At 36.1% G+C, this 25202-nt stretch overlaps 1 protein-coding gene across 9 annotated transcripts in view; it reads left to right on the top strand.

The window, feature by feature from the left end:
• TTC27 (tetratricopeptide repeat domain 27) overlaps window positions 1-25202 on the top strand; it is a 183913-nt gene that overhangs the window by 38698 nt on the left and 120013 nt on the right. For all 9 annotated transcript variants that reach the window (XR_012325753.1, XR_012325754.1, XM_033838751.2 and 6 more), the window contains 4 exons: window positions 4319-4483; window positions 6415-6548; window positions 13371-13483; window positions 17719-17785. Coding sequence is in view for 7 of the 9 variants with exons in the window: in XM_033838751.2 (XP_033694642.1) it covers window positions 4319-4483; window positions 6415-6548; window positions 13371-13483; window positions 17719-17785 (479 nt within the window). In the remaining 2 variants the exon portion in view is untranslated. The remainder of the gene's footprint in view (window positions 1-4318; window positions 4484-6414; window positions 6549-13370; window positions 13484-17718; window positions 17786-25202) is intronic.

The raw sequence follows: 25202 nt of genomic DNA, 5'->3' as shown, positions 1-25202 counted from the left end.
TGTGTACCACAACTACTGAGCCTGCGTTCTAGAGCCCATTAGCCACAACTACTGAGCCCGCATGCCACAACTACTGAAGCCTGTGCACCTAGAGCCCGTGCTCCACAACAAGAGAAGCCACCCCAATGAGAAGCCCGTGCACTGCAATGAAGAGTAGCCCCCACTTGCTGCAACTAGAGAAAGCCCATGCGCAGCAACGAAGACCCAACACAGCCAAAAATAAATAAATAAATAAATTTATTTTTAAAAGTTTTGTTTTTGTATACTAAAAGTTATTTAAAGTAATTTAGCAGTTCAGTTTTAGCAAACATATCTTGGTGATAAACTCTGCTTCTTTTTACTTGGAAATATCATTATTTCACTCTCCTTGAATTGTCAGCTAAAGGATTCTAGGTTCATAGTTATTTTTTCTCAGTACCATGAAGATATTAATCTGTTTTCTTCTGATTCCACTGTTGGCATTGAGAAATCAGGCGTTGGTCCAACTATTCTTCGTTTGTGTGCATTTTTCCTTTTGCTGTTCTTAAGATCTTGTCTTTATATTTGGCATTCTTTAGTTTGACTGTTACTGGACTAGGTGTGGATTTCTCTTTATCTTGTTAGGGATTTAGTGGGCTTCCTGATTCTGAGATTTAGTTTCTTTCCACATCTCTGGAAATGCTTAGCCATTGTCTCTTCAAATATCATCTCTTCTTCATTATCTATTTTCTCCTTCTAGATCTTCAGACACATTAGAACTTCTCATCTGCATCCTCAACGTTCTTTAATTCTTTTATTTTCTATCTCTTTGTTGCCCTGTGTTGCCTCCTGAATAATTTTATTTAGATCTATCTTCTAGTTCTCTGGTCTGTCCATTTAATTTTTAATTTTAATTAAAGTGTTTTTTCTAAACTATTTTTGGTTTCTTTTCTGATTTGCCTGGTAGATTTCTATAGTTTCTTTTTCCTTGTTCATATTTTCTAGCCTTTTATTTTTTGAAACCTATTGAATATTTCATGTATGGGTATCTCACAATTTCAGCCTCTGAAGGCTTTGAAGGTGTGTTTCTGCCTTTTGCTGTTTCTGCTAATGTTCTGTTTTTTGGTGGTGGTTGTTGTTTTCTGTGAGCTCTTGTTCCTTGGAAATTTATCTGTGGGAATTCATTGAATCCTGGTTGAAGTTGCATTCCTACAAAAGAGGATTTTTCTTTGTTTGTGCTACTTCTCTGGGGACCTAAATTCTTGGCTTGAGGGGTAGGGTTTTTTTGTTTTTGTTTTTGCGGTACGCGGGCCTCTCACTGCTGTGGCCTCTCCCGTTGTGGAGCACAGGCTCCGCACGTGCAGGCTCAGCGGCCATGGCTCATGGGCCTAGCCGCTCTGCGGCATGTGGGATCTTCCCGGACCGGGGCACGAACCTGTTGTCCCCTGCATCGGCAGGCGGACTCTCAACCACTGCGCCACCAGGGAAGCCCTATTTGTTTTTGTGGGGTTTTTTTTTTTTTTTTTTTGACTGAATATTGTCTACAAATCTGTGTGAAAGCTAGCTTATGGTGATGAATTCTTGGGATAAATGTTTTCCCCTTTGCCCACTGCCATTTTCCTTTTTGACCTCTTCTGCGTGGCAGACCTAGTTCTTTTTAACTTCCATTGAAGACACAGTTCTTTGGGGCTCAGTTTTAAATGGAGCTCTTTGGCTAGATTGCCTACTTTGGGTAGGTTCAGGTCTGATCTTTTGACTTTGGTGCTCCTTGCAGCCATCAGAGTGGAATCCTCAGGTCCCTAAAGGTTTGGTAGGTAGCTTCCGGGCAGAATATGGCAGACTGTGTGCTTAATTCCTAAGGTTGCAGTTTTCATTTAGTTTTTGTCTTTTGATGATTCCTTATTTTGTTCTCAGCAGTCATTTTGCTCCCAACACAATCATTAACACAAAAATATATTAAAAATTTTAAATCCAGTTTCTTAAAGGTATTTTTATTGGGAGAGTAATTGGTCATGCTGGTGGAATTAAAGATTAAACTAATTCTTAAAAAAATTAGTATCTATCCTACTTTTTGAACAGTCTTTGACCCCTGAACATGTAAGAAATGCAGAAAAAGCACAGAAGTAGAAGATCAGAACCAATTGTACTAATATGTGTTTGTGTGTATACACACACACACACACACACACACACATATATTTCTACAAGTAGGTAAGTGGGTAGGTAGGAGGGACGATAGATATACACATCTTGCTTTGAGCATTTATGTGACTTATGTGTTATTAGGACAGTTTAAATTTGGTGGTCCTCCCTAGACCTTTGTGAGTGATCACAGCATAACAAGCCTACTTAAGTGCAGAAATGGCCGTTTTGTGATATTTGAGAGAGGATTTTGAAAAACCTTAGGCAACATCCCTTAATACAGTTTGCATCCAGAACCTTTAGAGAAGATTACTGTCATTGACAATTAGGTGAAATTGTGTCATTTGTGAATTGTGCTAAGCTCATAGAAGGTTATATTTCTGAGAGTAGTGGCTAGACACTCAGGAATAATGGGCAGACAAAAGAAGAGAAAGTTTAAAAAGAAAAAGCACTCACTGACAGCATGGAGTATCATCAGATCCACCTTTTCTTGAGTTTGGTTTGCATGGAGGAAATCTGTTGAAGGATTTTCACAGTGAGGAGTTCGTGTTTGTATGCCTGTCTGCCTTTTGAAGTAAGACATGTACATCTTTTTTAAAAAAATTAATTTATGGCTGCATTAGGTCTTTGTTGCTGCATGCGGGCTTTCTCTAGTTGTGGCGAGCGGGGGCTACTCTTCGTTGCGGTGCGCAGGCTTCTCATTGCGGTGGCTTTTCTTGTTGCAGAGCGTGGGCTCTAGGCACGCGGGCTTCAGTAGTTGGGGCATGCGGGCTCAGTAGTTGTGGCTCACGGGCTCTAGAACGCAGGCTCAGTAGTTGTGGCACATGGGCTTCGTTGCTCCACGGCATGTGGGATCTTCCCAGACCAGGGCTTGAACCCGTGTCCCCTACATTGGCAGGTGGATTCTTAACCACTGTGCCACCAAGGAAGTCCTAAGACATGTACATCTTGATTTAGTCTCTTTATTTGAGTTAAGAATCTCTTTAAAGGACTGACAGTATATAGAAAAACACTTTCTTTTTCAGACTCATTTTATTTTCAGTTCATGGTAAGACAAAGGATGTCTGTTTCTTAGCTGTAGGTTTCTGTCAGATTACTTGGTGAGAAAGTAGATTAGGTTTTGTAACATCATCTCTACACCTTTGTCCTTCCAATGCCAGCTCCCTCCTCCCGTTTTCCCAACAAGTTTGGATTCAAATTCTGGCTTTGTCATTTAACAGGTGAGGTGACTAGTCAGTAAGCGATGTAAGCTCAGTTTTCTAATGAGTTAAATGGGGTTAATGTCAACCCTAAAGACATCATTGTGAGAATTAACACAACATGTAAAATACGTAGTGCTGAGCAGAGTAGCCATCGATCAATGTCACTTCCCTCTCAGCTTGAATTACAGAAAACTGATTCTCAATTTTTGGACATTCTAAGTGTGTTTTCTATTCATTCATTATACTTTCATTCATGTAAACTGTTTTGTGCAATGCTGATCCTGTTCCGGGAACATTTGTGAAGGATAGTTTTTCAGGGATATTGTAGAGGGATGGATGAGGTGACCTGTTGGAAACTCCCTTGGTGTATGCCAACTAGCCCCTTTATTATATATAATTAATTTTGAAAATCATCTTATTTCAGATACCATGTTATTAGGCTATTATTCTCCCATCTTTTCATCTCATGTGTTTAGAGAAATAAAGTAGAATATGACTGCTAAGCCAATACTTACTCATTTTCTATTTGATACTCATATTGTCTTAGCTCTATATGGATATATATCTGTTTCTTCTTTTAAGGGAGAAATTCTACATTCTTTATGTGGAAAACTGTCTGTAAGCTGATCTGTTCATTAGATTTTCATATCGTTTAACTTTGCAGATTCACTTGGTATATTGTATCATCACCTTGTGTTGTCATATTTTTTTATTGTACGATTAAGACAAGTACTCTAAAATAAGAAAGAGTAGGGTTATGAATCATATCTCCTAGGATTGTGTGGAATAAAGGAGATAATGTATATAATATCCTTAGCTTGAAGCTTGGAACGTGTAAGTGCTCAGAGAATGCTTACTGTAAACTATTATTATATGTGTCTCTCATCTTCCAGATTTGAAATTCTTTAAGAGCAGGAACTATGTAATATATATATTTCATATATTATGGACTCAGTGTTTTACTTTATATTTTTATTCTCATCATACTTTTCAATGTTTCATCTTTTGTCTTACAGTGATGAAACTAGAGGATCTGTTTGTAGATGATTCAGGTCGATATTTGGCTGTTCAATTCCATCTGGAATGTGCATATATATTTTTATATTATTATGAATATAAAAAAGCAAAAGATCAGTTCAATATTGCTAAAGAGATCTGCAGATTACAAATTGATTTGACAGGTAAGATTTTTTTTGACGTTTTGTGGATAATTGATTTATTTTTATGATAAACTAATATATAATTGATAGTTTGGCTGTATTGTATGGTTGTATTTTATTATCTGTGTCCTCTTGTTTGCTTTACAAAAATAGATTTTATTTAAAAATTCATAGTTTTAGAACAAAGTTGAAATCATATACTTTATTCCTGTAGATGCCCATGTCTAGTTAGACATGTCAGTAGTATGTGGCAGCTGGGCAGTACACAAATGAACTTTGTGTATTTGGTTGTGCATGTGGGCTTCCCAAGGCCCCTCCTGATTCCCAAATTTAGTTTGCCCTTTCTGTTAAATACCCACCTGCGACTTCCATCCTGCCTTTCTTGTATTTCTTAAGAACAGAAATTTTTGACTGTTTTGTTTAGATGTTTCTTCATGGCCTTAGAACACTGTCTGGCATACAGTAGGCACTCAATAAACATTTGTTGGAAGAACAAATAAATTGCAGAATTTTTCCCAAGATCTCTGTGTTTTTTTCTGAGTACCAAATAAGAAACATTATTTTCTCTTAATGTATTGCCCTGTCCCTAGTCTCACAATGTAATTGGCATTCTATATTTAAGACATTCATGAAAATCAGGCATCATCAGTGGGTCACACCATTTATACCTGTTGAACCTGGGCTCTGTGAATGTTGAAACAACAATCTGTGAATGTTGAAATGATTGAAACTGCTTGTCCTGCGTAGGCTTGGTCTAGATTATCTCTAAGGCCCATTCTTAGTCCCCAAACTCTGTGCTTTTTGAGGTAGTCCTGTCAATAAAATCCTTCAGGTACATTATGAGGTAAATGTGACTTTGTGGCCTAGTCTGGCATCTTACCCACCTTTTATTACATTGTTTGTATGGGGAGAATTATTAAATATCCAACTTATAACTTTGTGACAATGGCCAGGTGTAAGTTGGAGTCTTGTTTTTGAGATATATGTAATATAAGTTGTGAGGTTAGTTTCAGAGATTTTGTTTTTAAATATTTCGGTCCTAGGAGACTTCTTTTTTTGGATTATTTAAAAAACTAGTATCATGGTACCCAGTATAGTCAGCTTTAGCTGTTGGTGTATTTACTAGCTAGTTCTTCATATTTTTTTCCAAGTTAAGGCTGAAGAACTTAAAAATACAAATGTGCTCACAAATATAAAATGAGAATCAGATTATTACTTTTTTCTTTTCAGCTCTAGCCTTACTATAAAAACGTAAGCTGTGTTAGACCATCTCAATAGCTATTTTTAGTATAACGTGTTTAAATGGTTGTTGTATAAAGTAGAGCCAGACTCATCACAGGATAAAATCCAGACTTCTTAGACTGGTCTTTGTAATCAAGGGTCTTTGTAATCTGACGTTTGCTAGAGAATAGGTGTCAGAGGTTTTGCTTCTCTTAAAGCTGTTCTGCAGCAAGTTATTTCAGATACAAAATGAAAAAAAATTTGGTCTTACATGGAGCCAGATAGTGTAATAGAAAGACTGTGGGATTTAGAACCTGAAGACCCTGGCTTTAAGCCCTGGCTCTGATACTGAAAACCCTGTGATCTTGAGCAAATGACTGCACTTCAGAACTTCCCTTTTTTCATCTGTTGTATGGAGAGGATAGTATTTCTTCTCTCTATGACACCTAATGAGTTATGTTTTTTGAGAAGGGAGGTAGTTTAGTGAAAAAGTAACTATGTGGAAACTAGTGGCAGAAATCCTGGGTTTGAGTTTTGACCTTATAACTTACTGGCTTTATAATTTTATAAAAAGTCATTTTAAAGTCATCTTTGAGCCTCAGGTTTCTCTTATTTGAAATGGAGAAAATACCTCATAAGCTCTAAAGCACTCTGAAAATACTACTCTTTAAGATTGTACTGTATGTCTGATTGACAAGTTGATACATATAATTTAGTATATATTTTTTCAGGTGCTTTGGGAAAAAGGACACGGTTCCAGGAAAATTACGTGGCCCAACTTATTCTAGATGTAAGAAGGGAAGGAGCTGTGTTTTCAAATTATGAATTCACTCCAGCACCCACTCCTCAGGAATATTTAACCAAGGTAAGTAGGATTGTAAATTATTTAAATTAGCATCCAAGTCTAACAGTTTCCATAGGTGAGTTTTGTAGAAACACTGGATGGGGTGGGAAGAGGCTTCTTTTGACCCTTCTTGAGCTTTTACAAGGTGGCTGGATGTTTTAAAACAAAACAAAACAAAACAAAACAGGACCCATTTTTTTAAGCCATTTTTACCTTTAAATAGAGATAAAATGTTGTTTTTTCCCTAGACTTCAGTAAGTATGAATTAGTAATGCAGTTAGTTATGTATTACTACCCTTGAAAAAAGTCCAAAAGGCAGACTGAGTAGAGACTAATTTTTCCAGTGGCTACCATATTTTTTGCCTTCTGTTGATATTTTCAAATATTAAGAGCCTTGAAATTTCTTGGGTTTCTTCTAACTATGTAAACAGATGATCAGAATTCCTTTTTACCAGTTTTCTGGTCTGTCCCTAGTTACTACTATGTCATTACTGGGCTGGTTGCTGCCTTAGTATGTTTTCTTGACTTGGCTAATACATTCTCTTGTAGCTTAAATTTATAGCTTTTAGTCAGTTTACCTGCTCAATAGGCCTTTCCATCTGCTTCCATGGAGGCCATTAGCATTTACATTTTCTTATCCCAGAGACCCCAAACCAACATTTTTGCTTGTTCTTTGGTTGATGTTACCGTCCTTGAAGCCCATGTCTTGCTACTTTTCATTCCAGAGCCTGCAAACAAATTTACTTGGTGCATTGAAAACGAAAATTCTGTTGTGTACTGAAAATAATGCCAAGGGTAGGGACTAGGGAGATGGGAAAGAGTGGCAGCAGTAAGGAGTCCTGAGGAAGGCCTTTGATGCGATCTTACGTCCCTCCTGGGCTTGCTCCAGCTTCTGTTTGCTTTTGTGGTAACTTCAGGGTGGGGAAAGTTACTGATCTAAGAGGAGAAGGAAGGAAGGAAGGAAGGGAAAGATGGAGAAACTCAGGGATGAGACTGCACAGAGGACAGCCTATATCTCCTGATGTAGGTAGAGCCACAGTTGAACAAGTATTTGTACTGCTGTGTTGATGCTGGTCAGGGAACTGTGTTGATACCTGCTTCCATCCTCCATTTCCTCCTTGTATATCCCAGACCCTTCTCCTTCAGCTATTTGATGTAACCCAAGTCCCTCCCTGAGTCTTAGATTAAGTATCATTAAGCTGGTTTTTAGGCCATAGCACAGCATCAATGAAAAGAGATTTAATTCCGCAATCTAAGCATTTAATTCAGTAATCCATTGTTGTTTGTTTGTTTATTAGTGTGGAGTTCTCGTATTGAAAATTGTCTCCTATGATTATAAATAGAATGTGATGACTCTTATGAGGAATGTATAAAAATGATGTACAATTTAATACAGAATTTATTCTTTCATACTTGAAATAAAATACATTCTGATAGTTTTATGATCTTCATTAATTACCACTTAAAGGTGGAAAGTACAAATTATGTGATGTAGGTATGGATTACTCATGGATGGAAGATAGACTTGCTTGTTTAATCAGTTATGTATGATATTTTCTTATTCAGATACCATTAGATTATAAAATACACCATCTGGTTTTTTTTTTTAAATTTTATTTATTAATTTTTTGGCTGCATTGGGTCTTAGTTGTGGCACACAGGATCTTTGTTGCAGCATGCGGGCTCTTTGTTGCAGCGCATGGGCTTCTCTTTAGTTGTGGCACCCAGGCTCCAGAGCACATGGGCTCAGTACTTGCAGCATGTGGGCTTAGTTGCCCTGCAGCATGTGGGATCTTAGTTCCCCAACCAGGGATCGAACCCGCGTCCCCTGCATTGGAAGGCAGATTCTTAACCACTGGACCACCAGGGAAGTCCCCACCATCTGTTTAATAACCAAACTCTTCAGGAAAAAAGGAACACTATTATACCAATTATAGTGATTATAAAATACATTGTGATTAGAAATGTTACAATGTGAAGATGTACATCTTAGAATTGAGGAAATACAGTAATTTTATTGCCAGTGAGGAACATAGTGTTTCCCTTTGGACCTTGCTAGACTTTTAATCTGTTATTAATGGGGAATTACATAGCCTGAAGCTATTGGACTTCAGGCTTTAATAAGCCAACAGTTATGAGCAACCCCAATGTGCAAATCAAAGGCGCAGTCTCTGTTCTTTATTATTCAATCATGAGGGCACGGTGTGAGGAGGGAGAATAAATTAAAATTGTATATTCACAGAAAACACAAACACATACGTGATCAGCATCATTGAAAAGAAATATACATTAAGTGCTGAATATGGTGTGTCCCATGAATTGGAGATAAATTACGTGCTAATTTCTTTTTCTCTTTTTTTTTTACATTAAGCACAATACAGCAATTTATAAAGATGCTTAAAATGAATACAAAGGGAAGTAAAGATCACAGAATTACACATTGTACAGCAGTGTGTCACATATAAGATGGTGTAAATGAATACACCAGTATGGTGTTTAACTAAAGATAAAACGGCACCCATTGATTTGCTGCTTCTACACAACCCAAAGCGTTCATACAGATTGAAAGGGTGTCAATATGAGTAGTTGCAAAGTCAGTTCTTGCATGTGATTTTAGCTTTAAAGGTTTCAGAAAACAGATCTGCGATATCAGTTTTCATTTTTGTCAGCTGTAATGTCAAGGATATTCAGAACAAGAAAAATGCAATAATACAGGACAATCTAGATCTGTGACTGGCCTCTGTTGCAGGATTGTACAAGGTTATGTGCAAAAACAAAGTCTGTCCAAAAGTCCACACTCTTGCAGTTTCAGCCTTTAGTTTGATTATCTAGATATAATGTTTATTACACAGCAAGGGCAGCATGAAAAGAAACAAATTTATGATGGGTGAGCAATAACAGTATCATAAGCATCACTTGACTAGGAGGTCTGAAAGACTGTAGCTAAATTTTTGATTCAGTAGAACGTTATGAGGTTGGAGTGGGACTAAAGTAGAACAGTATTTTAAATTTGTGGCTTGTAGAACACATAGGCAAGTAGGTGGTGCAGCCAACCAGTTTTAATTTCGAAAAGAGCTGAATAGGAACGCAGAGTATCTTGAATGAAGATTGAAACTATTTTGATCACCTGTTTGTAGCTGAAGAGTAATAAATAATGCCTTGTTGTTAAGGCTGACCTGTCTCAGGTCTTCTGTGGGGGCTGGAGGGGAAGGAGTCCTCGCTGGGAGGTGGAGACTTGGGTCCCTGTCACATCTTTATTGTCTAGCCGAGGTGAGAACCTGGGAAAGTTATTGTATTTTTAGCCTCCTCATTTGTTCTTCCCCACATCACACTTTTTTAAAAAAAATATTTATTTATTCGGCTGCGATGGGTCTTAGTTGCGGCACGTGGGGTCTTAGTTGCGGCACGGGGGCTCTTGGTTGCAGTGCGCGGGTTTCTTTCTTGTTGTGGCACGCGGGCTTAGTTGCCCCGCGGCATGTGGGATCTTAGTTCCCCAGACAGAGATTGAACCCTGCATTGGACGGCGGATTCTTAACCACTGGACCACCAGGGAAGTCCCCACATCACACTTTTTTTAAGGGATCAGATTAGATCTATAAAGGTGCTCCACAAACATTGGATATTAAAAGCAGGTTGATACAACCCTATCTGGATGTGAAAAGGTGAGAGATTTGGATACTCTGGAGCTGCACTGTCCAATATGGTAGCCACATATGGTTATTAATCACTTGAAAATTGGTTGGTCCAAACTTTGATGTGCTGAAGTGTAAGTGTAAAAGATGTACTAGATTTCATAAGCTGTGTATGAAAGAGTGTATAGTATCTAATTAATTATTTTCTGTTGATACATGTTACAAGGATAATATTTTTGATGTATTAGGTTAAATCACTTATTATTTTTTTTTTACTTTTTAAAGTGTAGCTGTTAGAAAATTTAGAATTACATAAGTAGCTTCCTAAAAAAAAATATGAAAGGCTTGTATTGAAAATGGTTGGCCACCAGGGTGCGCTGTGCACCTGCCAGCTCTGCCTTTTGAGGTTGGCGGGTCAGGGAGGAGGAGACACTTTTTTAGTGGAGCCTGAATAGCCACCTAAAGTTGTGTGTTTCTCCTGTCAGCAGTTGTTGGAGGTTGTTGTACTCTTTTCTCTTTTCTCGAAACCTTATAGATAGAGCTAGGCCTACAGTTTAAAGTCTTCCTAGTTTTAGCTACTACTTCTATTGAATTAGAAAAAAATTTAAATTAGGTTTATTGAGGAATAATTTACATAAAATAAAATGCACTTATTTTAAGTGTCCAATTTGATGAGTTTTGACAAATAGGTAGACCCATGTAATCACCACTGTAATCAAAATACAGAACCATTTACATTAGGCCAAGAAGTCCATCCATACTCCTTTGCAGTCAATCACTTTCCCTCCCACTGGTCTGCTTTCTGTCACAGATTAGAGCTGTTTTTTCCTAGAATCTCAAACAAATGGAATTATATAGTATGACTCTTCTGTGTCTGGTTTCTTTCACTTAGCATAATGTTTTGAGGTTCATCTATATTTTGATACCAATAGTTAGCTCCTGTTTATTGCTGAGTTATTTCATTGTATGGGTAAGCCACAGTGTGTTTATCCATTCACCTCTTGGTAGACAATCGAGCAATTTTTAGTTTTCGGCTGTTATGAATAAAGCTGCTTGGAACATTCATGTGTAAGTCTTTGTGTGAACGTATGTTTTTAATTCTCAGGGGTAAATGCCGAGGAATGGAAGGGCTAGGTTGTGTGGTAAGTGTATTTTCAACTTGAGAAACTGCCAAAGTGTTTTCCAAAGTGGTTGTACTATTTCACATTCCCACCATCAGTGTATGAGAGCACCAGCTGCTCTGCATCCTTGCCAGTGCTTGGTAAAATTTTTTTGCTATTCTGGTGAGTTGTGTGTAGTGGTTTCTCATCGTGATTTTACTATTTTTTGATGATTAATTTTTTTAAAAATCCATTTTATTGAGATATAACTTATACACAGAAAATTTTTAATTGTACAGTTTGCTGAGATTTGAAAAATATATACACACAACCATTACAGTCAAGATACATTTCATTACCCTAGAAAGTTCCATCCTGCCCCTTTGCAGTTAATTCCCCATCCTCTCTGGCCCTAAAGAGTCATTGATCTGCTTTCTGTGGCTACAGGTAGTTTGCCTTTTCTAGAATTTCATGTGACTGGAATCCTACAGTATGTACTCTTTTGTATCTGGCCTCTTTTGCTCAGCAGTTGAGATATATCTACGTAGTTGCATGTGTCAGTACTTCCTTTTTGTTTCTGATTAGAATTTTATTAAATGCATATAGCATAATTTTTCTTTTTAATCTGTTTACCTGTTGACAGACATTTGGGTTGTTTCCAGTTTAGGGTTATTACAGATAAAACTGCTATGAACACTTTTTTATTTATATACATATATATCTATATCTATCTATATATATATATACACACACACACACACACATGTTTTTGGGTGGACATATGTTTTTGTTTCTCATAGGTAACTACATAGGAGTGGAACTGATAGCTCATATGGTAAATATGTTTATTATAAGAAACTAGCAAACTGTTTTCTATGGTTGTACCATTTTACATTTCTACCAGCAATGTATGAAAGTTCTAATTGTTCCAGATCCTTGTCAACAATTAGTATTGTCAGTCTTTTAAATTTTATCTATTCTAATGGGTGTGTACTAGTAGTTCATTCTGATTTTAATTGGTATTTCCCTTTTGACTACTGTTGTTGAGGATCTTTTTATGTGCTTACAGACACTTTTGTGAAGTGTCTGTACAAATCTTTTGTCCATTTTTATGTTGGGTTGTTTATCTTCTTCTTAAGTTGTAATTCCATATTCTGAATACAAGCCTTTTTTCAGATATTTGTTTTGTGAATATGTTCTCTGAGTCTGTAACTTGGCTTTTCATTTTCTTAACAATGTTTTCAAAGAGCAGAAGTTTTAATTTGTTGAAGTCCAGTTTATTAAGTTTTTCTGTGATGGTTTGAGTATTTTGTGTCCTAATTAAGGACTGTCTGCCTACCCCAAAGTGGCAAAGCTTTTCTCCTATGATTTTTTTTTTCTAGAAGTTTTTTAGTGTTAGCTTCTACAGTAAGGTCTCTCATTAATTTTGATTTAATTTTTGTGTATGGTGTGAGATCAGGACGGAGGGTCATTTTTTCCCAAATGGATATACAGTTGTTCTAACATCATTTATTGAAAAACCTTTCCTTTGTTTGACTCACCTAGACACCTTTGAAAATCAATTGACCATACAACATGGGTCTAAAATTTTGGACTTTATTCTATTCCTTTCATCTATATGTCTGTCTTCATGCTAGTACAACACTGTCTTGGCTTTGAAGTAATTCTGAAATCAAGTACTCTACCAAGTTCTCTAAGTCTTCAGGTTTTATTCCTTTCTCAAATTGTTCTGCCTATTCTAAATCCTATTGAGAAACAGAGTTGGCAGTTGATGTTTTAGATTATAATTTAGAATCAGAGTAGAAAGATCTGGTTTTGAATCCTGATGTGTTAGAGGGGCTTTTGCCTACTAGGCTGAATCAACAATAGCAGTCATTCCCTGTTATTGATGTTGTCAGTGCATCCTGAGGTATAGATGCGTGTCCTCCATTTCTGCACAGTAAATTGTCTCCAAATATGTGTTTCACAAGAAGCAGCCTATTGACCATGTATAGACATTGTAAAATCTTGAACAAAAAGATGTTATCCCCCCAGCAATCTGTTGTGTATAGTCTGTTGAATGAATCAGAATTAATTTTTTGTTCTAAGTAGTTTCTTTTGTATTCCACCAGAATATTGAGCTCAATGATGATACTGTTCTAAATGAGATAAAGTTAGCAGATTGTGAACAGTCTCAGATGCCTGACCTGTGTGCTGAAGAGCTTGCTGTTATCCTTGGAATCTGGTGAGTTAATGACTTACTTGGCTACCTTAAACTTCTCGCATATTGGTTCTCTTGTGTTGGGGAAATCTTTGTTCGAGCAGGCCCCCAGAGTTGTGGATGAATAGAGAATCTTGTCATGGCTTATGAAGATGAAGAATACTTGGGCAGCCAATTAGAGTTAGAAATGAGGAATCTCAGGAATCTCCTGTAAGTTGGTATACTTATCCTTCTCTTTTCTTCATAAACAAAATTTCTTTGGTTAACCTTGGCTAGGAATAGACTCTTAATGAAGTATTTAGGATAGGTGACTGTTTTGACCTTTGAGGATATTTACGTTCAGAGTATGGAATTTTTTTTTTTTTTATTTTATTTTTTAAAGACTTTTTGATGTGGACCATTTTTAAAATCTTTATCAAATTTGTTACAATATTGCTTCTGTTTTATGTTTTGTCTTTTTGGCCCCGAGGCATGTGGGATCTTCACTTCCCGACCAGAGATCAAACCCGCACCCCCTGCATTGGAAGGTGAAGTCTTAGCCACTAGACCTCTAGGGAGGTCCCTAGAATTTTTTTTTAATACAAGAGAACCTTATGTGTGGTAGAAATAGTTTTTCATTTTATTTTATTTTTCTATTTTGAAATAATTTCAAATTTGGAAAAAAGTGGCAAGGGCAAGGCATTGGAAATAACTTTTTTGAGAATAATTTTCCGACATGATATTCTATCACCCCTGAATACTTTAGTGTGTGTTTTCAACAAACAAGGGAGCTTTTGTGCATAGCCATAATACAGCTATCAAAATCAGGAAATTTAACATTCATACTTTACTGTCACTTCCTACTCAGACCCCATTCAAGTTTTGCCAGTTGTCCCAATAATCTCCTTTATAGTACAGGATCCAGTCTAGAACATATGTGTTACATTTAGTTGTCATGTCCCTTTAGTTTCTATCAATCTGGAATAGTTCTTCATTTTTGCTTGACTTTCATGATCTTGACACCTAAAATTTATAAGCCAGTTATTCTGTAGGCTTACTCTCAGTTTGAATTTGTCTGATTTTAAAAAAAAAAAGGATTAGTTTCACATTTTGTATCATTATCAGGGGTATCAGAAAATGGAGGTTTTGTGGTTCTTATTGCATCCCAGCAGGTAGAAAACAATTTTGATTTGTTCCTCTACTGGCCATGTTATTTTGATCACATGATTAAAGTGGGGTCTGCCAGGCTTCTCCAATGTAAAGTTATTCTTTTTTAACTTTTGTTATTAACATGGTCTTTTAGAGTATATAAATATCCCATTTCTCATCTGGAGATTTAGTAATGTTCAAAATAGGCTATTTCACAAAGTTATAATATTGAGACTGGTTAAATTAGTAATAGGCAATTTAATAAAGGAAGCATTTATAAAAAAATTTGTGTTTTAGCTCAGTAGAACTTATCCTTCTGTGTTCACCTCATAGCATTTTATCTCCTTTACACTAACAGTAGGTTTTCATTTATACAAAAGTTAAATTCAGTTCTACAGTCCCCTTTTGTTTGATTAAAAAGAATCACACATGCAGAGTTCTGTTTCTAATCCAAATCAGTTGTCTTATCACATTATTTTATTCCAGTGACAGAATTTATGCTTACTGCCAAAGAATTATTTGTTCAATTCATAATGATACTTAGTATATAAATAATATAAACAGCAATCATTTACAAGCAGTGTTATGTGCTAGGAATTATACCATGTACTTTCACACTATCCCTCATTAATGTTCTAACAGTCCTAGAGGTTGTTGTTTTTCTCCATTTTTCAGATGGGAAATCAGGGTTTACATGGCAAAATGACTCAATCAGAATTACAGTACAGCATTTAGGGCTTGAATCCAGGTTTTACGGACCCAAATTCTGAGTTTTCCTTTATGCTATTTCTTAAAAGATTATTTTGGCAAACATAATTGTCAACTCAACAGGAAACTAAATCAAACCCAATATATATATTCCCAGACTTCTCTCAGTTGTGCTTTAGCTTTATTGAGTTTGACTTCACAGTTGAGAGAGGACTGAAAAACCAAGAAAATGCTTGTCTGCAAATACTTTTTTTCCCCCAAATATGATCTTGGTAGAATCTCAATATATAGAACAATTAAAAGTGCTGAATGGATTTCATGGGCAATTTAAATCTTCATTGTTTGGTAGAAACTACTTGATTATATTCTGAATCTTGGGGCATCTGATACACTTTATAAACCCCTGGGTTGGAACATCCGTGAATTGATGATTTGCATGTGGGGGTCGTGATTTTATTATACTGTCGGATCTCTGTGTGACCTCCGTGGCCACTAACCCCTGTGAAGAGGTGATTTGGACATTGCGATGGGCTGGGTTCTTTGGAAAGGAGATATAGGGGGAATTCATATAGATGGTGGATTGACCAAACTGTGGGGCCAGCTTCATGCTCCTTTTCTTCAACTCCTTTGCTTCACTGGCCTCCTGCTTGAATTTGATTTTACCTGGAGGCCACGTGTCTCATGCATCAATGTACCTGATTGCTTTTATGTAAAGTAACTGTGGGAGAAATTCCTTAAAATACAGCAATCCTTCAGTAATTCAGACAACTGGAGTGAGAAGGGTAATTGCTTTTGAATTAGTAGTCTGATTTTCAGATATGCAGAGTAATATATTCTAAGCCTAAGTTAGTAAGTTACAGTGAAGAGTCGTGGCCTGATTCAGTTACTGTATCATAATTACTTGTAATGAGCCTGTAGCATTTCAACTTTATCTATATACTTTATGCAGTGAAGTTAAGATTGGAATTTTGTATGTGAGGGGTGAATTTTCATCCATTTTGGTTGAGGTTCTTATTTTAGAATGACTTTTGTTTTTTTGTTCACTTATCAGAGTCATAGTATTAGAACCGAAAGGACCTTAGGGGTTATTTGGATCATCTTGCCAACTGATAACATAATCCCTTTGTGCAAACTAGAAATGTCTAAGTATGTATGTGTGTATTGTGTGTGTGTGTGTTTTCAAATGAGGTAAATTTGAGACATAACATTGTATTAATTTCAGGTGTACAACATAAAATGATTTTATAATTCCTTCCTTCCATTCATTTATTTTTTTTTACCAACAGTATGTTCATTTAACAATTATTATGTAAACATTTTATGCTCATTATAAAATCCTCCAACAGTATGGAAAATTATGAGGAAGTGGTACTATTTTGTGAGGTGGCATTTTCTTTTCATTCTTAATACAAGTAATATTTGCATACAAAATAACTTATGTAATATATAAATATAAGTTATATAATATAATAAACTGAACCCACCGCCCAATTTAAAAACTAGAAGATTGCAAATACCACCTGCTCAGTCTGTGTGCTTCTTTCCCATCTCATCTTCCTGCCTCTCTTTAAAAGGTAATCACTGTCCTGAATTTTGTCTTTTTCTTGCCTTTTCAAAAAATATATTTATTAACATCTTTTATATCTCTAAGTCAGTTGCTTCATTTTGTTTGTTTTCGCGCTTTATAAAAGCGCTATCTTACTGTATGTAGTTTTCTGTGATTTGCTTTTTTCTCTCACTAGTGTCTTTCTGTGCCTCATCCATGTTGTTATACATAGCTGAAATTTACTTTCCCGTATAACATTCCATTGGGTGAATATTTTACAATTTATTGGTTTCTTTTTTGGACATCTGGATTGTTAACAGATTTTTCCTATTACACACAATATTACTATGGATATTCGTGTGTATGATTCCTGGTACACCTGTTGAAGAATTTCTCTCAGCTCTATACCTAGGCTGGAATTACTGAGATTAGGATATATGAATGTTCACTTTACAAGATAATGCTAAATTGTTTTCCAAAATTATCCAATCAAATCATCTGCCTCTTTGACAACTTCTTAATTTTTGCCTGTCTCATGGTGATACTAAATTTTTTTTTGTATGAGTTTGATAAATAGGAATTGTTGCTATATGCTTTTCATTTTCTTTGTGGAGTGACACAGATTGGATTTCATTTTTTTCTTATAAAATAAATTGTGTTGCTATTTTGTACACCAACCACATTTCATTTCTCAGCATTTTATTACTTTTTGTACTTATCTTTGGCACACTCATCTCTACATTTCTATATAATGCAGTAATATTAAAATATGTGCTTTCAAATATGTAGATATAATTTACTTGCTTTTTAAAAATTATATTTCATTCATTATGACATGCATTCTGGAATTAATTTGCTTTTTTTTTTCAATGTAAAGCACAAATCTCCAAAAGAATAACCCAGTGCATAAGTTAACTGAAGAGGAGCTGCTGGCATTTACATCTGTGAGTAATGTCTTTTTCCTTTCCATTTCTTTTTTTTTTCTTTTTTTCCTTGTAAATTATTTTGCCTCTGGTATATTCTTGCCTCAGATTGCTCATGATGAAACACTGCCACCTAAGGAAATTGAGGGGGGAAAAGCTCATCATTTTAGTTTCCAAGCTGCATATATCTTGCTGCTGATTTAGACATAAGCATTCTTCTTCGCACTTGCTTAGATTTGGGGGCGGTGACCAAATATTTCTTGCTCTTTGTTTGATCCCAGGGCCTAGTCCAGTATCTCACATATAATAGGTGCTCAATAAATACTTGTTGAATGAATAAATGAAGTGACAGAGCAAGAGTTTGAACCTTTACTCCAAAGCCAGTATAGTGTGCAACTCTTTCGTCTCAGATTGAAGGTGATGCGACACAGATGTGATGAGAAAGAGGACTTCAGATAGCGAGGAGGAGAACCAGCAGAGGGAATGTGTTTTGGAGGCTGAGGCAGGAGGCAGTGTCAAGAGCCAGGGGTACTTGTCAGCGTTCAGCAGTGGAGAGCAGTCTGGAGGAAAGGCTGAGGCTTTGATGTTTTACGTTGCTTATCTCTATGACGGTTTCAGTGGAATAGCTGGGTAGTCACCTCACTACAAATAATTGAGGGAATGGGGTGTAAGAAAATAAAGTTGATAGATGAAGACCACAGAGAAGAATGGCAGTGAAAAGGAAAAATAGAGTAATCGATGTTTGAGGATTCATGATCAAAGAAGGCTTTTCTAGAAGAGGAAGGTCGGAGAGCAAGAGGTCAGTCAGTATCTTTTTAGCTTTATGGATAAGAAGAAGATACACACGTCTTTAATGAACACAAGTTGCTTAAGATACATCATTTTTTCAAAGACATTTTTATTATCATAGTTAGGGATCAAGTTAGAATTCTGGTGTTTTCTTCTTTTGTTATTTTTCAGATAAGGCAAAAATTAAGCACTTTTATCTGGTAGAAAGGAAAGCTAGCTTACTTTGTACTGTAAAATAAATTTTGCAAGTTACTATTTTCTACATACAGTTTTGGAACTGGTTGGATGTTAATCTTCTGAGTCCTCTGGGTGCCTGTTTTATTTTCTCACTTAAGTATTCTTAGAAATCTGCTGTTTTTCATTATAGAATATGAGTGTTTAGGTAACTATGTAGAATGTCCCTAATTAGTCATTACATATGCTATAGGGAATTTGACAAGTAAAGTGTTAAACATTTTTTAAAAGATATATTTTAAAAATTGTTACGTACCTCCCATTTATTCATTCAGCTAATATCAATTGAATACTTAATATCTATCAGGCATTGTGCTGGTTATTGGAGATACAGCAGTAAACAGTCTTTTCCCTCTTGGAGTTTACATCAGTTTACACTCTTGTGAGGGAAATAACACAGTAGACAAAAAAATAAATAGATATTTAATAGAAGTGCTCAGTGTAAATATAAAACAGTATAAGGGAATAAGAATGGGTTGGGGATGGCTGTTTTATTTTATTTATTTATTTATTTATTTGTGGTACGTGGGCCTCTCACTGCTGTGGCCTCTCCCGTTGCGGAGCACAGGCTCCGGACGCGCAGAGCCTGTGGGATCTTCCCGGACCGGGGCATGAACCTGTGTCCCCTTCATCGGCAGGCGGACTCTCAACCACTGCGCCACCAGGGAAGCCCGGGGATGGCTGTTTTAGACAAGAAGGTGGGGGAAGATCTCAATGGGAAGGTGATGTTGAACATGGATCTTCCTGATGTGAGGCACAGGAAAGGACATGGAGGGTCTGGAATGATGGGGAGCTTGAGTCAGTGTAGGGAAGTACAGAGCTGGATGGGGACAGTCACCTAGTATCTAGATGATAAATGATGACCAGGATGCTTGTGTTTCTTCTGATGACTGAGCTAAACAGGATGCAGCATATGATAGGAAGTGTTCCTGCTGTCCTCTCATGGGGACAGTGGTCAGCAGTAACGCCTTCTTGGGATTGGCTGCATAAACAGATTATTGTGGAATGTAGATTATCCACAGTTATCCTGAAATGACATTAAAACACTCTATTTACATTCAAGCAGTTAACTTTTTTTTTAGTGGTTTTTGTGGGTGGGGTGTATTCTTTTCTTTAACCTTTTCTTATTTCTTTTCTGATTCTTTTCTCTTTCTCTCTCTCTTTCTTTCTTCTTTTCCTGTTCTTGTTCCTCTACACAGTGAGGTACTTCTGAAGTAATTAATTCTGGTAACCTGTGATGGTAGGTGACTCAGCCCTCCTAACTTGCAATGAAGGTCATAAACTCAGGTTTCATACTTTCCCCCCAGGGCTTTATAATACATAAGTTTTCTGCTCTCCTCCTCCAGCTCTCTTCCAAGTCAGCACTGACCTGAGGACTGATCTCTTTTTCGAGGAAAGCTGTTCAGTGACAGTGCTTTATAGTGCCAGGCCTAACTCTTCTAAAGAGATGAGTTTGTTAATGCCAAGTAAATGTTTAATTGGTAAGAAGTAAGGCAAGGAACTTATAGTGAGGAGGGCTTTGAGGAGCCCCAAGCATTCCATTTCTTATCCCAAAGGAAGCATACGGAATGCACCAGAAAAACCCAAATCAGCTCTTCCTTTTGTCATTCAGTCCTTCCTCTTATCCCTTCTTTGTGCATGATTCTGAAGTGGGTAATAAGGTGAATTAGAAGTGGCTCCTGGTTTCAATGAAGAATTTCACTAAAATTTATATCCTATATAACTGTATGTCCTGGACATAAATATCCTTTATTTATATCCTATATAACTCCAGAGGAGTGTTTGAGACAAGAGGGACCACTTTTAAGTGCTACCCTGCTTCTGAACTCTCTTTTAACAAGGATCATATTTGGGCTTACAGTATTGTAATTATTTATGTGTATGTCTTATCTTCCCCATAAGGCTATAAACTTCCAGTTTTAGGCACTGGTCTCTGTTCTTCTCTGGGTCTTCTACAAGGCCTACTGCAGTGCTTCAATGCTTTACTCACAGTTGTTGCTCAAGAAAAGTATGCAAAATGCAGGAATGAATGAAGTACACTAGAACCAGAAACAGGATTTATTTCTGTCCTGCAGCAAGGTGCTGCATTGCTCCACTTAGTTCCATAATATAGGTAGTACTACCACCCAGCGTACTACCTAGTGTATCCTTAGGATAACCACTTATTTCATCTTCCTCTTCAGTGAAATGAGGGAAGGAGTGATGTGTCCCTCCCTCGGCACTGAAAACTTGTTTTGAGGATCAAATTACAGAAGGTATGTGAAAATACTTCAGAGTGGGTAGATAGAGCCTGGTGCCCCTGTAGCATTCAGGAATGAGTCAGCTTATCTGGTTGCTGGTTTGTAGGAGCGTGCTACTGTTTTCAAGGAATAGGACTTCCTAACTGGATAAGGCCGGTTTGGAATTGGCTGTAGATGTGGAAGAGAAGGGAGTAGAGAGGAAAGAAGCAGCATCCTCTTCCTTCCTGAGCATACGTTTCCATGCTATGGCTGTGGCGTGGTGGCCGGGGTCTGGAGTTGTGAACTCTTGAGGCTGTGAGGTGTCTTCCTCTGTTGATAGAAGAGCAAGTCCTGTAGAAATCTCAGTCCCTTACCAGAGTATTGTGAGCACTTGGAGGGACAGGAATGACAGTTATTGAACATTTGATTTATACTTACTGAACAAATGAATGGCTTATTCGTCCTGAATTTTGTTCAGTTTTCATGTGCTATCCTAAAGTTTACTAAAATAATGGTGAAATCTCTTTTTTGGAAGAATTTTTGCCACGGTTTCCAGGTTGGTGTAGCATGTTGAAATATATGTGAGATACGTTGGGAAAAAGTTTTAATTCAGCAATGGCAGAAGATTTTCCCAAGAAGAATACTTTACCTTTTTAATATTGTTATTATGTAATGCTCTTCCTGAGATATTCTTTCCTCACATTTCAGGAAAACTGAATGAGTCATAGTAAAAATAACCCACATTGTTCTAGAGAGTCATTTATGTTGTGTCGGCTTGATAATTTAAAATTAGCTGTGTTGTCTACGTTATTTCCTTTCAGATGAGCCAAGTCAGTGACATTCAGTAATGCCTTTAATTTCCTTTCATTGTTGAAAATGGGAACAATTTAGTTAATTCATACAGGTGTTTCAGTTTTCATTGGCAAAAGTTCTGCTTAAGTGTGAATTGGTACTGGCAGCCTGCCTTCTCACTGTCTGCCTGAAGCCCCAAGGTCTCTGCAAATGAAAAATGGAAAAAGACCTTTGAAAGTTACACATTATATTGTATGTATTTTCTCTTTTTGCTATTAATTTTAAGGCTACTTAATAAATACTTAACTATGGAATTAAAATAGTTTGCTAACCATTTTTGAAGAGAAAAATTATACCTTTTTTTCTTCTAGGGCATACTTATTTCTTAATTTTAATTTTTTAAGATAGGCAATATAACTGTGAGATAGTCACGATACTTCGCATTACATGTTGACATGTCTATATTAAGCAGGATAACCCAGGATTTTGATTTTCTTTCTGGTTTGAATACTTGTCTCCCCAGATGTTACTCATGCATTTTAATTTAACAGGCATTCGGATCATGAGCCTTGTAGCTATATCTGGGTCATAACTTGGTAACTTTTAAAGAAGCAGCAGATGGTTATGTTTTGTTCCATTTGTGGGTTAACTGTTATTAAACAGAGGCTTAAAATATTTTTTTTTGATTGGAGTTGAACTAGGTTACTTGTATATATCTTACTTCAAGAATAGAGAAAGAATAATGAGTAATAGGATTTGTGGGATCTTACATGGCTCTTTTCTTACCATCATCTACTTTGGTAACTGCTAGATTTCTTTCTTCACAGTTAACCATGGCTTAAGGTTAATGCTTATTTGTGGGTCTATTTCTAGCCATGTTTGAGTAACTGGTACTGCATTTGAACTCTCATTGTAAACAGCCACAAATCTGGGGCAAAATAAATATATGAAACAGCAGTATATAAAAAGGATAGTAAGTTATGATCAAATAAGTGTTTATCTCAGGAATGCAAAATTGGTTTAACATTAAACAGTCATTGCAATTCATCTTATAATGTAGTAAAGGAGAAAAGCTGAATGATTATCTCATTATATTTATTTATTTTAGCATTTGAAAAAATTCAACACTCTTTCATTGTAAAAACTTAGTAAACTATGAATAGAAGAGAATATCAACCTGATAAAGGGTATCTATGAAAAATCAGAGTTAAAATCATTATTGATGAAAAACTAGTTTTTCCTCTAAGATCAGGAAAGTGGCACTTCTATTCTTCATTGAACTGGAAATCCCAGCTAGTGCAATAAAACATTAAGAAGATACAAAGGGAGTGCAGATTGGAAAGGAAGATATAAGATTATCCTTTTGCATACATAGCACAATTCGTTACATAGGGAAACTCTATAAAGAATAGACATGAAAGCTACTAGAACTAATAAGCAAGGTCTGAGAATACAAATACAAGGTCAATATAAAAAAGTCAGTTATGTTTATATATACTAGCAGTGAATAATTGGGAAAGTAATTTTAAAACTACTTACAATAGCATAAAAACACCAAATGTTTAGTGATGAATTTGACTAAAGTGTAAGACCCGTACACTGCAAATGACAAATATTGCTTTAAGAAATTGAAGATCTGAATAAATGGAGAGACTTACCATGTTCATGGATTGGAAGGCTTAATATTGAGTTGACAGTTCTCCCAAAATTGAGCTATAATTTAAATCCAGTAGCAATTGGAATCCAGGAGAACCCCCTTCTCTTTTCTATTTTTGCAGAAATTGACAAGATGATTCTAAAATTTATTTGGAATACTTTTGCTTCTGTGATGGCCAAGTAAACTCTTTGGACCCATCTGTCTGCAGATAAAAATTACAAACTATGGACAAAATACAAAAAAACAAACAAAATAAACTACCTGATGACATTAGGTTATATGAATGACCATTAAGAGAACGAAAGATTGTTAATATCACTAGTCATTGGGAAAATGCAAATTAAAACCGCAACAATATACCACTATACACCACTTAAAAGGTATATTACCATACAGAGTAGTTGGAATTCTCATACATTGTAAATGTAATGTGACATAAAATGGCACAACCACTTTGGAACACAGTTTGGCATTTTCTCATACAGTTAATCATCAATCCCACCTCTAGGTATTTGTCTATGTGAAATGAAAGTATGTGGCTCCACAAAGACTTACACAAATGTTCATAGTTGTTTAATGCATAATAGCTTAAAACTGGAAACAGTGCAAATGTCCATCAACAAGGAAATGATAAATTGCAGCATATCCATCTAAAGAAATAATACTCAGCAATAAAAGGAAGTATTGATACATGCAACAATGTGGATGAAATCTGAAAAACATGATTTTGAGTTAAAGAAGCCAGATTGTATGATTCCATTTCATTAGAGTTCTAGAATAGGCAAAACTAAATCATAATCACAGAAAATAGATCACAGATTGATTGCAAAGAGGTGCAAGGAAACCAGGGAATTTTTGTGGCTGATAGAAATTTTGTATATCTTGATGTTTGTGGTGTATACATTTGTCGACACAGATCAAACACTATACTAAATATGGGTTTATTTTATTGTACCTATCATATACTTCATTAAAGTCACTAAGAATAACTAAAAGGGAAAATGCATGTATGTTGTTTAGAGCTGTAATGTTTAAGATGGATTAGTTTGTCAAAGTAGATTTCGGTTTCCGTGTAGATTAGTCCTTATCATCAACTTATGAAGTACACCAGAAATACTCAACCTACCTAAAGTGTTAAATGGAAAGAATGTAGAAGGAGAAGAACAAATTCCCGATGGGAAATTGCTCAGTGTTCACATTCAGTATGAAGCTTACTTCTTTTTCAAGGCAAAATCAAGCTAGTTTTACCCAAATATTTTTGGAAACTTGTGTTCAAAAGAAACCCTAAAATTGAGTGGATGGATATACTGTATAGATCTCCAGTTGGGGGTCCCTTTGACCCTTAGCATCCAACCCAGGTTGTCGATATTAAAATGTTTATTGAATTGAATTTTTTCCCTCTCATGATTGAGAGTCAACAGAAACAACAAATAGAAAGATAGTTAGGATGAATGTAATGCTTAGGAGTGCACAGGGCAGGAAACTTGTGTATACAATAAAATAAAGTGAGGTACTAATATATGATTTCAGGTAACTTCTTGTGTTAATGGACATAAAAGTAGTTAATTAGTAGAATTTAATTATTTTAAATCTGTAAATGCCATCTTTAGTAGAATCGGTATTGGGCCTGCAGATCAGACTATTGGTTGTGTGGCAAAATGTTAACACTTGGGTGAAGGGTATATGGGAATTCTTTGTATTATTCTCAAAACTTTTCTGAAGAAGAAAATAAATTTGAAAATAAAAA

The sequence above is a fragment of the Tursiops truncatus genome, chromosome 14, assembly GCF_011762595.2.
Source record: "Tursiops truncatus isolate mTurTru1 chromosome 14, mTurTru1.mat.Y, whole genome shotgun sequence".
In the NCBI taxonomy this organism is placed as follows: Eukaryota; Metazoa; Chordata; class Mammalia; order Artiodactyla; family Delphinidae; genus Tursiops; species Tursiops truncatus.
This window is presented reverse-complemented; position numbering and strand designations above follow the sequence as displayed.